We start from the raw sequence: 16114 nt of genomic DNA, 5'->3' as shown, positions 1-16114 counted from the left end.
TAAACAAACAATAAATTTGGGGTTGTAGACTTCATACCACTTAAATAAAATAGGATAGGTTTAACAGAAATTTTGAGAAAAGAATACTTAAGAATTTTTTAATCACTCTTCCTACTTTCAGAATTATCAGGCAAACTTACTTATATCAACCAAATACATACTAGAAATTATCTCAAGAAATCAGGTTTTCTGTTCTGACCCTTGTTTTATTAAATATAAAAATTAAAATCTGAAAACTTTTTGAAATTGACCTTTCTCATACACAATTAAATACTGAGAAGTATATAATTAGAAGGGAATCTTGAATACATTTGGGTAAAAGGTTTCAAGATTTTTCCAACCCTAAATTAGCTTATTTTCTATAACTTCGAAGTATAATAGTCAAATGGTATGATTCCTATAACACTACCACCTCAACTTTCAACACTGATCATTATTGTAACCTCACAGGCAGATACACTGAGCACATACTAAGTATGAGATGGTACTGAGGCATATTTGTTAATATTATTAGACATGCTAACAAGATGGCAGTTATGTTTTGCAAGTATGAGGATATCTACAAAACTACTTGGGCCTCCCCAGTGGTGCAGCGGTTGAGCACTGGGCTGAGAAGCTGCCCGCAACCTCTGCAGCACTGGTTCAATCCCCGGCCAAAAGCACAGAACCAAGTGTGTTTTCCTCTGGAAAGCATACACCAAGACCTGCGTGTAAAAAACAGTCTTCAAACACGGCATCCACTACAGACCAAAAACCCTCTTAAAGACTCAACAGAACAAAGTAGTTACCAGGGAGGAATGCGGCCAGCAGAGAGCTTGCCCTTTTGCCCTTCACACAAGAGTCTGTTCGCAACTGAGACTGGATTCTTGATGCCTATAAAATAAAATTGGCAGAAAATGAAGCCAGAATAATATGTTTAAACTTTCAATTCAATCTTGCAGCTGTTTCAAGAAAACAACTTTAAATTTCATGAAAAACTCTTTTATATGTTAATGAAAAGCCTTAAGTATCATGAACAATTAGGGTCAAATTGCAAATATATAAAAAACTAGTACATGTTAAAAAAGAACAAATATAAAATGAACATTCTCATATTTGTTATGTATGACAGCAGCAAAGACTGAATTTCAAAAAGGACATTTAATTTGGGTCCCTTTTTAATAGTTTTCAATATAGAATAAAATGAAGCATTTTTCAGTACAACAAATTAAAAATGCGGTATCTCCTACTATCAAAACAAAATAATGTTTCAGGCATTTATTGAACCAAAACGATGAATTTTCTCTAAAGAAAAAACATGATTGTAAATAGCTTCAAATTTACCTTGAGGAGAAAAATTAATGGCCAAAAAGTTTAAAACTCACCTGCAAGAGAGAAAGAATAATAATAAAGTCCTACAAATAGGGGTAAGGGTGGAGAAAAGAGGCCATGGATGTTTAAGATTGTAACCTAAAGTGTGCTTCAGATTGTTTCCAGGGGCGAAAACAATAGATACAAAGTGAGAAGAGGGTGTTTATCTGGGAGGAAAGACAGAACTGTAAGGATAGATGGGAAAAACCTGTCAGGATGACAATGACAGTGATGATGTCAATGACAGATATGACAATGATGACACAGAAGACAGAGACAGTGCTTAGTATCTAATATGTGCCAGGCTCAGCACCAATGCTTAAATGTATAAAAATATTTGATCCTTTATCATATAGGTACATTTATGAACTCTATCTGATTATTGAAGGAACCTCTGCAGAGAGATAAGTTACTTTAGCCCTCACAATTCTGAGAATTTTCAGAGGCAGCAAATGCCAGAGATCATGCCCTAACCACTAATCTCTGGAACCTTCTGAGGATACTATACACATACACACACACATGCACGCACGCACGCACACACACACGCACACACAAAATCAGCAACAGAATATAAAGAGACTAAAAAAGTCAAGCTAAGGTCAGCAGATTGACTTAAACCAAAACTAGAAATGTAGTTAAATACTAAAAAATTCTGCCACATACACAAAGCATATGAAACACCAAAGGAAGGAAAAATTACTCTGTCTATTCTAGTTCTTAAAACATATTTCTGTATGTGAGGATTCAATATTGAAAAGACAGTAATAATTGCCAAATTAATTATAAATTCAAATCTATAAACTTTCTATCAAAACTCAAAAGCATTTCTATTATGTATAGCTGACTTTAAATTCACTGGAAAGAGAAAACATGAAAATTAAATTGAAAGATAGTCACCCCACAAGTTACATTTCTTATTAAAAGCTAGTCTATTTAAGACTATGGTTTAGGTACAAAATAGGCAAATATGTCAGAGTAGAATAAAGCTAAAGTTCAAAGATCGATACATACACATTTGGACATTTTAATACCAAATATAGAAAGTATTTCAAGTGAGTAGGAGAATGAACAAACTACAAGAGAGATAAAAAGAATACCTAGTAATAAGAGTCAAATTGATTTATAACTACCAGTTATCAACTTATTACTTCTAAGATACAAATTCACCCTTCCTTGTCTGATCTGAGAAAATGGATACGGGCCCTTTAACGATGTTTCCTTTGTCAGCTGGCACAGTGGTAAATTTCATCAGTAGAGGGCACTGGATATACATTATAGATGGAAAAGGGGGGCTTGCTAGCCAGGCTCCTGGAATGTACCAAGTTTTTCTCCACTATTTGTCCCACACTGTATTCTCCAGTGCTAAGTAGCTGCAGGATGCAGTTTTCTCCAGCATTTCACCACCAGTTTTCTCCAGCTTCAGATTCAGGTCACAGCAGCACAACTGACAATTTTAAAAGAACAGGACAGGCCAAGCCCAAATCACTGATGTCCCAAGATCCTATACCTCTCCTCAGCCCCAAAGGCACATATAGCAAGTGGCTCCTATAGGGGGGCTCTCTAGTGAACTAAAAGCCCAATCTTTTTCTTGCACAACAAAAAGGTTAATTCCTGTTTTCAGAAAAAAAACAACAATCTATTCCAGAGGTAAATGAGAAAATATTAAACATGTATTAGAAGATAATACAAGCAACTGCTTATGAGATAGAAACCATAAGAAATGGAAAATACAAAAAAGAGAAAGGAAAAAGTTTGACAAATAAAATTTTCAGTAAATTCACAGATAAAGACTAATAGCCTTTCTTATTTTTTAAGATTTATTTATTTATACAAGCACTGGGTACAGTCAGAAACGCGGGAGAGTGAGAGAATTCACCAGAGCCAGAGGGGAGAGCAGAGCAGGCAAAATGACGAAGTACACTGCTGAGAGGAGCAGTGGGCAGCAGGAGAGGTCTGCACGCCATGTGGGACCCTCGCCCGGTGGCCAGGGATCGAACCGGCGCTGCAGAGGCTGCGGGCAGCTTCGCAACCCAGCGCTCAACCACTGCGTCACCAGGGAGGCCCAAGACTAATAACCTTTTAAAATATGAAATGTCACTAAATACCAATAAAATTTCATCACAAAGGTCATTAAAATTAAAACTAGTTGAAATATAAAATACCCCAGCTTACCTATCACAAATATCAGAAAGGACATAAGACTGGAAGATATGAATAACCTAATTGACATAACAGTACATACACCAACAACTGTAAAATATATACTCTCATGAAGTTCATGTAAAATATTTATTAAAACACATCATAAACTGTGCAATAAAACAAGTCTCAAAAAGGTTCAAGGCACTGGAATCATATAAAATATGTTCTCTGACCACAGTAGAATTAAGGTAGAAGTCAATAAAGAAAGTTAATTTTATAGTCTTTAGGAAAATAAATTTGACAATGCATATAAATAGGTTCCTGAAAAACACATATAAGCAAAAAAAAATTTAGGTACTTATATAATTATTAAGAAAATTGAACTCCGAGCCCTGGTGGCACAAGGGGTTAAGATGCAACCTATGAAGCTATCCCCAGCCACTGCAGCATGAGTTCAATACCCAGCCAGGGAGATACCCACATTGAGCAGCAGACCTCTCCTACCTCACCCACTAATCCCCTCAGCAGTGTATTTCAGTCAGTCTGCTGTTCTGTTCCCCACTCTGTCTCTGGTGAATCCTCTCACCCCCCATACCTCTGGCCTGTATCCCAGTTATTGTATGCATAAATAAATAAATCTTTTTTAAAAAGAAAGAAAATTGAACTCAATTTTTTAAACTTCTCACAAAGTAAACTCCACTAATTTGAAATTATGAATGAATTTTTTTCAAATAATTAAAGAGAGATCTTTTCAATTTTACACAAATTCTGTCAATGAATAGAGAAAAAGTCCCCAATTCATTTTATGAATCTAGTCATAACAGGATTCCCAAACCTGAAAAAAATGTTAAAAGCAAGTAAAATTTATTACATGAACAGACTTGTCAAAAATATTAAACATCAGCAAATCAGATCCAGTAGAATATAAAGAGATCGAAAAATTACAATCAATAAAATTTTATGCCAGGAATAGAAGGTTGGCTTAAAAGTCAAAAATCAATCATTTTAGATTTAATAAATGAAAACAACTTATCTCAATAAATGCAAAAAAGCATTTGATAGTCGATACCCATTTATAATAAACACTCTCAGCAAAACTAAGATTAAAAGGGAACTCCCTCAATCTGATAAGATCATTCATCAGAGCTGGCAGTATACATGATACTAAAATATTTAATGCCCTCCCTCTAAGATCAGGGAGAAAACAAAGAATCACCACTGAGATTTAACACTGAACTGGATGTCATAGCCAGTAAAATAATCCAAGAAAAAAATGAAATATTTAAGTATTAAGGAAGGAAGAAAGTTGCTATGATTCACAGGTAACATAAGTTATATATGAAACTTCTAAGGTAACTGATTTTTGTTAAAAGCTACAATTAATAAGTGAATTTACCAGGATCACTAGTTACAAGCTGAATATACAAACTGTATTTCTGCATACTATAAAAATGTAATTAAAAATTGGGTATTGATATTTCACATATCTATGCTTTACAATACTATCAGAAAACTAAATATCTAGAATATAACCAATAAAAAATATATAAGCATCTATACTCAAAACCATAAAACACTGCTGAGAAAAAAATGAATAACATTTATAAAAATGTATCCGTCCTTTCTATTGACAATGGCAATAAACCATTTGGGTATCTATAAAATAAAAAAATTTAATGTCGACTTCTATCTCTCATACACTAAAATTAATCAGAGCTTGATACCAAAGTTAAATGTAAAATATATATAAACAACAGAGCTACTAAAAGAAAACAATAGAGACTGTCTTCATAATTTTGGGTAAGCAAAGATTTCTTAAAACACAAAAAAGAATTAAACATAAAGGGTCACTAACTGCATGAAAAATTTCTAAGTATAGTCAGCAAAAAAAAAAAATTAGAATAGTAATACTACACACAAATCAAAATGTTTGAATTTTAAAAAGAATAATAATGCCAAACTTTGGCAAGGATGTAGAGGAACTAAAACTGGAGTTTAGGTTATAGTAACTACTTATGAAAATTCTGACAGTATCTAATAACCATATATGTAATAAACTTGATGTTACAAATCCAAGCTATATACCCAAGAGACATAAGAATATCTGTCTACCCAAAACCATGTAAAAAAATATTCACTGGAGTTCTACCACATCAAAAAATAGATACTATTCAAACATCCACTGAGAGGACAGTAGATAAGCTATATTCTTGCAATAAAATGCTAAGCATTAAAAAAGAAAAAAATACTGTGACATGAAACATGGATAAATCTCACAGGCAGAATGTTAAACAAATAAAACCAGACACAGAAGTTGTATTATTCCATTCATACAAATGTCAGATATAGGTAAATTAATCTATGGTGCTTAAAGTCAAAATTGAAAGGGCTGGGGAAGTATAAGAGGCGTAAACTATGAAAAGGCATAAAGAACTTTTCTGGGACCATGGACATGTTCTACGTCTTGATATGGAAATGTTTAATGTCTTAATTTGGCTGGTGGTTTACATTGCTCTATACATCTAAAAATTCATAAAGTTTTATACTTAAAATCTGCACTTGACATATACTTCCTTTAATAAATAAGTTGCAAAACATTAGTTATATTTTATATGTATTGATGTGGAAAATACCTCTAAGACATCTACTTAAACAAATAAGTTTTATAATATCAATATTTCTTTTTTTGAACATGTGCAAAACCATGTTTCCAGTACATAAAAATATAAATATATTGTACTTTACTGGTTAACCCTCTACCCCTAAAAGAGAGAAGGGAAAGAAAGGTTTGGAAAATAAAAGGTTGATTTTATTTATATCATTTGAATTGTTAACAATAAAAATATGCTCTTCATGTATTTCAAATATATATATGTATATATATAATCAATAGCTATGCTAGCACACATTTAAAATCTCTTGAGAGTATGGAGGAAGGTGATTAAACTCTAACCAAAGTCATGGACATAGGCTGCTTCACTGCTTTCTTTAAAATTCAGTGGAAGAAAAATAAATGTGTTCATTTAAAATTCAGTGAAAGGAAAATAAATGTGTTTTTTAATTCAAGCATTTCAAGGACTATTTCAGGCAAAAATGGTAAAAAGATTAAACTAAGTCTTCAGGAGACATGGGATAGTAAAAGTCATAGTTTTTGAAGGAATGGAGATAGTATGTTATAAAGCCCACATACCACTTAGTGCTCCAACAGCTCCAAAATTTAAGGATTTTCCATCCATTATGCTAGCATCACACTCAATTTCACCCAAGAGATTTAGATTAGATCCCATTCCCGCATTTGTAAAAGGAGAATCCTAAAAGATAAAAACAAAAATTAAAATTCCATTAGTCATAAAGAAGAACTAATATTAATCCTTCAAAACCTAGAATTTGAAAGTACACTTCCCAATTCATTGTATGTTATCAGAGCTACCTTGATCCAAAACAAGATAAAGACACCAGGCAGAAGAAAATACAGACCAACATATTGGTCTGGGAATACTGACATAAAATCCTCAATAGTAGCCAACTAAGTGCAGCAAAATATGAAAGGATTATACACAATCAACAAGGGGAATCCCAGAAAAGCAAGTTTGGCTTAATACTTAAAACTCCATGTAATATACCATGCTAATAAGACACAGAGCATTTGACGAAATCCAACACCATTTCATGAGAAAAACACAAAAAGAACTAAAAATAGAAAGGAACTTCCTTAATACGATAAAGCGTATTCATAAAAACTCCAGAGTTAACACCATAATTAATTAAAAAAAAATACAGAGAGGTTAAGTCTTGCCACTTCTATTCAACATATTGGACTCTTTGAACAGGAAAATTAGGCAAGAAAAAGAAATAAAAAGCATCTTTATTTAAAAGGATTAAGTAGAGAGTCCTGCAAGACAGTGAAAACACCAACTCACTTCCTCCACACGTTCACAACATAACAAGTAAACAAAAACAACAGCCCCCTAAAAGATAAATCAATGATTAGCGCAACTTCAGAAGCAATGACAGAAGGGGGCCAAGACCAAGACGACTGGATATTCTGGCTTACCAAAGAATGAAGTGGGTAGAACAGCTGCCACACAGTAAGGTTTTGTACTCAAAAAGCAAAAAGAATCATTCCTGGCTAGCAGTCCTAGCTTAACAATAGTTCACACCTAGCACTACATCTTTTCTAGACCCCCAGTCTAGAGGTTGAGGCTGATGGGAGACTATATTAGATATTTTGGCCAACGAGTTGGTCTAGGAGGTGATCACAGTGAATCACCACCACACAATTCACACTCACAGCAATGTAGGAAACTTGAATCCATGATGCTCACTGGAGATGACCTTTCACCTACTACCCAGTTCCTTTCTACCTATTACCCCATAATAGCACTAATGTGCCATGTCCATCTGAATACATGCAAAGGCATAATCTATGAAACAACAAACAACTAAAAACATCTAGCTAAACAACTAAAAACATCTAGCTGTAACCACTGCCACATGAGTTCGATCCCGGCCAGGGATCTACCACATGGTGCAGCAGACCTCTCCTGCCTCGCCTGCTGCTCCTCTCAGCAGTGTATTTCAATCAATCCACCTGTTCTGTTCCCCATTCTGTCTCTGGTGAACCTCTCACACCCCACAATCCTGGCCGGTACCCCAATACTTGGATGTATAAATAAATAACTCTTTTTAAAAAAAAAGTATTATTACAACCTATAATAGTTAAAACCAAAGCAACATAAGTCTTTTTTAATACAGCAAAACTGTGGAATATGCCTGATGAGGGATTTAAAGTAAGTTATAACCATGATTACCAATTTGAGTAAAACAATGTGATCAAAAATGGGAACACAATGAAAAATCAAGAAAATACGATACTATTACAACTAGAACAAGTGGATCTGAAAAATATCATGACCAAATTAAAAAATACAATTGAGGTCCTCAAGTAGACACACGGAAGTAATAAAAAGAATCAGCAAGCTTGCAAGCACAGTAGTAAAAAACACAGAAAAAGAGAATTTTAAAAATAAAACAATGTAAAACATCCAGGATAATCAAAACGATATAATATCCATTGCATGGGGTTTCTTAGAAGGAGAGGAGAAAGAGAAAGGAATAGAAAATTTATTTAAGGAAATAACTGGTGAGAACCATCTCAGTCTGGGAAATGAACCAGACATCCTGATCCAGAGGCCCAACAAGTTCCAAAGAAAATAATACCATAAAAGACCCTGAATAGCAAAACAATCCTGAGAAAAAAGGAGATGGAGGCATCATGTTACCTGGCTTTCAACTATCCTCTAAAGCAACAGTAATTAAAATAATACAGTATTGGCATAAAAACTGATACATGAATCAATGTAACAGAATCAAAAGCCCAGAAATAAATTCTTATCTATCAATACTGACCCACATTAAGAAGAAAACCCCCAAATAAATGACTTAATATTATACAACAAAACTGCTATCTGCCCTTTTTGGGGGCATCAATTGACTAACTAAACCTAAAATCACATAAAATACAAGAAACCCAGGCTAGCTGAAACAATCTAGAAAAAAAAAATTAGGTGACTAATACTTCTAGGTTTTATAACTTACTACAAAACCATAGTAATCAAGACAGGTTGAAACAGACATATAGCTAAGGTCAGACATAGAAAACACAATAGAATTGAGAGTCCTGAAATAAGTCTTACATTTATAGTCAATTCAATGAAGTTCCCAAAATAATTCAATAAAGATTAGTCTTTTCAATAAATGGTGCTGGGACAACTAGATATTCATATGCAAGTAAAAGAAATTTGACCCCATTTTATACAATAAACAAAATTATCTCTAAGTGGATCAAAGACCTAAATCTTAGAGCTAAAAGCATAAAATCCATAGGAGCACATGTTTATTACCTTGGATTAGATAATGGTTTCTTAAATATAACACCAAAACTATAAGCACCAAAAAGGAAAATTAAGTAAACTGAACCTCATCAAAATTACAAATGTTTGTGTTTCAAATCACACTATAACATAATGTAGGAAAAACCCACAGAATAAGGAAAATTCATATTATCACATATGAAATTTTAAAGCAGGATATATAAGAAAATTCCTACAATGCTAAAATAAAGACAATACAATTTTTAAACGGGCAAAGGATATAAACATTTCTCCAAAGAAATGTAAGTCATCAAAAAAAAAAGTAAGTCATCAAAAAAAAAAGCAAATCAAAGCCACAATGAAATATTATTTCACATTCACAAGGATATCTATAAGACAAACAATAACGTGTATACAAAACACGAAGAAGTTAAAACCCTCATACAATGCCAGTGGAAATTTTAAAAGTACAATTACTTTCAGAAATATCTAGAAATGCCTCAAAAAGTTAAGCATACAATTACCATTTACCCCAACAATTTCTCTTTTAAGTATATACCCAAGACAAATGAAATATTAACACAAAATTTGTACATCAATATTCACAGCAGCGTTAGAATAGCCAAAAAGTGAAGATAATTCAAAAGTTTAACAACTGACAAATGGATAAATTAATCATGCTATATTTATACAATGGAATATCAATGAGGAATAAAAAGTAATGAAGTACTGATACATGACACAATAAGAATGGGCCTTAAAAACATTAAGCTAAGTAAAAGAAGTCAATTCCAAAAGATCCCATATTGGATAATCAGGGAATGTGATAAAGGACAATGAGGAATAACAGTTAATGGATCATGCATTTATTTTGGAGGTGATGAATTAAAATTAATGGTGATAGCAACTGTAAAACTTCATAAATATACTAGAAACCATTGACTTGTATACTACAAATGGTGAATTTTATGGTATATGAATTATATATCAAAAAATACATCGCAAAGAAAATAAAATATATCAACAAAGAAAACAGAACAAAAGACCTCTGGACAGAGTTTAGCCAAATATTTAAAATCTACAAGAAAAATAGTCTTCTTTTTCTAATACTGTTAATAAAGTTTTACATGGTATGCATGTGTGTGACACACACACATACATACATATATATACACAGAGAGAGAGAGAGAGAGACAGAAAGAGAGTGCCCTGTTATGTCAACATCATATCACATATGATCTCCAATGAGAAAATATGGGGAAAAGGCAAACATAGAATCTTATATTAAATATAAATGTAATGGGGGCAAAGTCCCAAAAGATTTTACTTTTTAAATGGGGGACAGGAGGGAAGGAAGAGAGAGACAGAGTAGGGGAGAGAAGGGACTAAATTGACACTCTTTTGGATCACTGAATAGATGAAGGGCCCTCTCCAGAACAACTGAGGACCATAAAATTTGAACAATTATACATAAAGGTAAGGGACTTATATCCAAAATATATTTTAAATCCATATAACTCAGGAAGACAAACAACCCAAGTGTTTAATGGGCAAACAATTTTAAATACAAATTGTAAATAACACGTTAAAAAGATGCATAACATCATCAATCATAAGGAAAATGTAAATTAAAACCACATGCCTAATAAGATAGCAGTACATAGTCACTAAAAATCGCTAAACTTGAAAGGACTAACAATACTAAGTACTGGCAAGAATGTGGAATAACTGCAACCCTCATACATTGCTAGTGAAAATGAAAATAAAGAGCACAGTAGTTTGCTTTAAAGTTATAGCATGCACTTAACACTGATCCAGCAATTCTATACTGAAGTATTTACCCAAGAAAAATGAAAGCATATAGTCACATAAAAACTTGTATCAAATGTTCGTATCAGCTTTAATAAGGACAGCCCAAAACCGGAGGAACCCAAATGCCCATCAACTGGTAAATAAATACATTACAATATATCAATACAATGAAATACTAGTCAGCAATGAAAGGAACCAGTTCTTATATACCCAACAACATGAATCTCGAAAGTATTATGGTAAATGAAGTCATGGTATATCTATACATACCATATGAGCTTGTTCATACCAGATTCTAGAAAATGCCAAATTATGATAAAAAGCAGAGTACCCACATGGCGAAGCAGACCTCTCCTGTCTCACCCGCTGCCCCCCTCAGCAGTGTATTTCAGTCAGTCTGCCTGTACTGTTCCTTGCTCTGTCTCTGAATGATCTCACCCCCCGCATCTCTGGCCTGTACCCCAGCTCTTGTATGCATAAATAAATAAATCTTTAAAAATATATATGACTTGGGGAACAGATTCACATCTCTGCAGATGTATGTTACTACACCATACCCACTACCAAGGCAACCATAATTCTCCATTGTAGTCAATTAGGTACCCTCCCTTACCTGTCCTCCTCCCTCAACCTCCTTGCCTCCAGTAGCCTCAAATCTGTATTCACATTTCTAGGGTTTATTTTGGTTCAGTTTTGTCTGTTCCTTTGTTTTATTTCTTTTTATTCCATGACTGAACTCATACAGTTTGTCTTTCTCCTTCCCACCTACTTCACTAAGCATAATCCCTTCCAGCCCTATCCATATTGTCACAAATGGTAAGATTGCATCTCTTTTTACATACAGTGTATATATGTGTGTGTGTGTGTATGTGTGTATATATATATATATATAGATAGATAGATAGATAGATAGATAGATAGATAGATATACCACATTTTCTTTATCTGGCATTGGGTACTTAAGATATTTCCATAATTTGGCAATTTTAAATACCACTACAATGAACGGCGTATATACATATGCACATAGAGACATAGAGTAGTAAATATATCCTTTTGAATTAGTAATTTAGTATTTTTTGGATAAATACCAAGGAGTGGAATCGTAAGATGATATGGTAAGTCTATTTTTAATATTTTGAGGATCCACTATACTGTATTCTGTATGGGCTGACGCAATCTACATTATCACCAACAATGTATAAAGGTTCCTTTTTCTCCACTCCCCTTGCCCAAACTTGTTTTGGCACAAGTGTGAAATGGTATCTCCTTGTGGTTGTGACTTGTAATGCTAAACACTTTTTCTTGTGCCTGTGGCCATCTATATGTCTTCTTTTAAGAAGTGTCTGCTTTGCTTTCCTGTTCATTTTTTGATTGGGTCATTTGTTTTCCTTTTGTTGCATTTTTATGAGTTCCTTGAAGATCTTGGATATTAGCCCCACATCAGATGTCTGATGCGCAAATATCTTCTGCCTTTCAGTAGGTTGTCTTTTCATTTTAATGACAGTTTCTTTTGCCATGCAGAAGCTTTTTAGTTTGATGTAGTGCCATTTGTTTATACTTTTTTCTCTCTCATCAAAGGTGTCAGTCAAGGGCCTCCCCGGTGGCACAGCAGTTGAGCGCTGGGTTGCGAAGCTGCCCACAGCCTCTGCAGCACCAGTTCGATCCCCGGCTGCTCCCCAGCCACCAGAGGAGGGTCCCACATGGCATGCAGACCTCTCCTGCCACCCGCTGCTCCCCTCAGCAGTGTACTTCCGTCCTTCTGCCTGCTCTGCTCCCCACTCTGGCTATGGTGAATTCTCTCACCCTCCCACGCTTCTGACTGTACCCAGTGCTTGTAAAAATAAATAAATAAATAAATAAATAAATAAATAAATAAATAAATAAATCTTTTTAAAAAATTGTTAAAAAAAGAAAGGTGTCAGTCAAGTCCCCAAAGATATTCCCGAAGCCAATGTCAAGAGTTTTGTCTGTTATCTTCTACCTATTTTATGTTACAGCCAATTGTTTAATTTATTTAGATTTGATTTTTGCATATGGTGTGAGAGTGGTCTAGTTTCATATTTTTGCATGAGTCTGCCCAGTTTTCCCAACACTATGATGATCACTATTATAAAGAATAAAGTGAGATAACAAGGGACAATGGTGAACTCTCCCCTCCTAACATCTCTGCATGGTTTTCTTCCACATTTTGTTCATGTTTCTATTCAAAAAATACCTTATCAGAGCGCCCTCTCCTTACTGAATTAGCATTTCCCCAACCTTCTCCAACCATTTTCTTTCCTCTATTTTATTCTTCATAATTTTTACTGACATTATACAAGTTTTTTGCTTAATTTCCCCCATAGTAAGCCCCAAAATACAGTAATTTGTCTTTTCAGGTTTTGTATCCCAGTAACTAAAGTAATGACTGGCACACAATACGCACCCAATAATGTTTGCAGAATAGGTGTTAAACGCAACTAGATAAAAATAGAATAATTGATCATTGTGAATTATAAGCACTTAAACAAAATGATACTTATTCTTACAGATTACCTATAGAGAAATGACAAGAAACTGTAACATAGCATTAAGAATACAATCTTTTTGCAACTAAAACAAGAGAAAAAAATAAATCCAAGCAATAGTATTTTCAGTTTTTAAAAGATGTAATTTTAAAGCAAAATAATCTGTAAGCATACTCATAACTTTCAAAGGGGACAAAACTTTAAAAAGTAAGATCCCTTCTCTCTGCTTAATCCAGCAGAGAGAAGACAGTAAGGCCAAGAGGCAAGTCAGGAACCACACCCCATCCTGACATGGAAGTCCTTTCCTATTCAAGAAATTTGGAAACACCAAGCCAAGGCAAAGATCTGTAAAACATTACTTTGACTATAAACCACAACCTGTATTACCCATTTAATGTCCTTTGCTGAAAGCATTAAATAAAATAAGAACTGTTTGCAAGGCTATGTGGTATACTGTACCTCTGGGGATCTATTATGAGGCCTCTATTAACAGCTCTTACAGATGCAAACAATTTAGTTTTTCAAAAGTTATGTAAGAATTATATTGGCACATTGTAAAAATAATTTTTATATAAAATGATTTATGTTTGTCCAATTTCCAGTCTTCTTTTAAGGAGAAGTTAGACATTTACAGGAAATTACTAATATGTTAGTATTCATACTCCGTTATTCAAGTGCAAATTCAACAAACATCCTTAAGTGAATGAAATAGAATGAAAATGTGATAATAGTTTCTTATTCAAAATTGAGTATGTTAAGATATGCCAAAATTATTTCAATTACTGCTTTCATTAACAAACAGGGAGCTTTGTTAATCTAAAGTTGAGAAAGGAAAAAAGGCAAATAGCTTTTGAAACAAACTATTTCTTGAAATCTTTTCAAATAGTGTAATAAAAACAGGAAGTATACTCTATGTCATTATAGTGTTTTTCAAATTAACACTGGTAAACTTGTGCAATACACCTATCTTACCTAACACTACCCTAAGAATTACAAATTTCCTAGTATTTCACCATCAATTCTCATTATTTGCAGGATGGCTGGAGGCCAATGAAAATGTACTACTAACCAAAAAATCATTTGGGGATTTTTTTGTTTAGCAGCCAATTAAGCTCAAATTTTCAAGAACTGGATTGTTGACAGATTTCCAATTTAGATTCCTCTGTGGTAGTATAGGTTAAGATTTATTCATTCAACAAATATTTATTGGATACCTTTGTGCCAAACAAATCTTTTCTTTAAAAAGCCAGATATATTATAAAGTTCAGACTTTGTGGGCCACACAGACAACTACTCAACTCTGTCTTTGTAGCATGAAAGCAGCCAGAGAAAACATACAAACAAATGAGCATGGCTGTGTTCCAGTAAAACTCCATTTATAGACACTGAGATTTGAATTTCATATAATTTTCTGTTGTCATGAAATATTACTCTTCCTTTGACCTTTTTTCAATCATTTTATAAAAACTAAAACCCATTCTTAGCATGTGAGCCATTCAAAAACAGGCAATAGTCCAGATTTGGCTTTCAGGCAATAGTTTGTTTATCCTTGATCTAAGCCATGGCAATACAACAGTGAACAAAACAGAAACCTCTGTTCCAGCTAAGGAAGGAAGACAGACAGTAAGAAATTATTTAGATGGCATGTTACATAGCAATAAATACGACAGAGAAAAATTAAACAAGACAGGAGCTAGGGAGAAATCAGCAGGGTAGGGAGAGACAAGAAGACCACAGAGGTAATTAAATTTATCCTTTAAAGTATTTATTTTAACACAATTTCAGGCATACAGAAAAGTGCATCTTCTCCGTACAATAATAGCTAATATCCCAAAATATATGAAGAGCAAAAAATTTCAATAACCAAAAAAAAAGGCAGATTAAATGCACAAAGATATTGAATAAACTATAACAGACATTTCTCCAAAGGAGATATACAAATGATCAACCAACACATGGAAAATATGTCCAATATCATTAGTCATTAGAGAAATAAAAATCATCACCATAATGAGTTCATACCCACAAGAATGGCTATAATCAGAAAAAAAAAATATTGGCAAGAATATGAAGAAATTATAACCCTTATAAATTGCTGTTGGTAATGTAAAATGACTTAGCAGCTGCAGAAACAGTTCAGTAGCTTCATGGAAAGTTGAACACATTATTATGTACTCAACCACTTGTATAGGTATCTCTACAGCAACACCGTTTGCAACAGCACAAAAGTGGAAACAATCTAAACAAATTGTGTCATATACATGAATAATATTGAACAATATTCCACCAAATGGAATAATACATGCTACAATGTGGAGAGGTCTGAAAACAGTATGCTAAGCAAAAGAAGCCAGACATGAAAGGTCACATCTTGTATGATTCCATTTATATGAAATATCCAAAATAGGTAAAAATCCAAAGAGA

At 33.6% G+C, this 16114-nt stretch overlaps 1 protein-coding gene across 8 annotated transcripts in view; it reads right to left on the bottom strand.

Moving 5' to 3' along the window:
- The window catches only part of TASP1 (taspase 1), a 219268-nt gene that overhangs the window by 177156 nt on the left and 25998 nt on the right, over positions 1 to 16114 (bottom strand). For all 8 annotated transcript variants that reach the window (XR_005122133.2, XR_005122135.2, XM_037494547.1 and 5 more), the window contains 2 exons: positions 6686 to 6806; positions 789 to 873 (listed from right to left, as the gene is read on the bottom strand). Coding sequence is in view for 6 of the 8 variants with exons in the window: in XM_037494547.1 (XP_037350444.1) it covers positions 789 to 873; positions 6686 to 6806 (206 nt within the window). In the remaining 2 variants the exon portion in view is untranslated. The remainder of the gene's footprint in view (positions 1 to 788; positions 874 to 6685; positions 6807 to 16114) is intronic.

This window comes from Talpa occidentalis, unplaced genomic scaffold (assembly GCF_014898055.3).
Source record: "Talpa occidentalis isolate TD23 unplaced genomic scaffold, MPIMG_talOcc4v2.1 talOcc4.10, whole genome shotgun sequence".
Classification (NCBI taxonomy): domain Eukaryota; kingdom Metazoa; phylum Chordata; class Mammalia; order Eulipotyphla; family Talpidae; genus Talpa; species Talpa occidentalis.
Note: the sequence above shows the minus strand (reverse complement) of the source record. Positions and strands in the feature narration are given on the sequence as shown.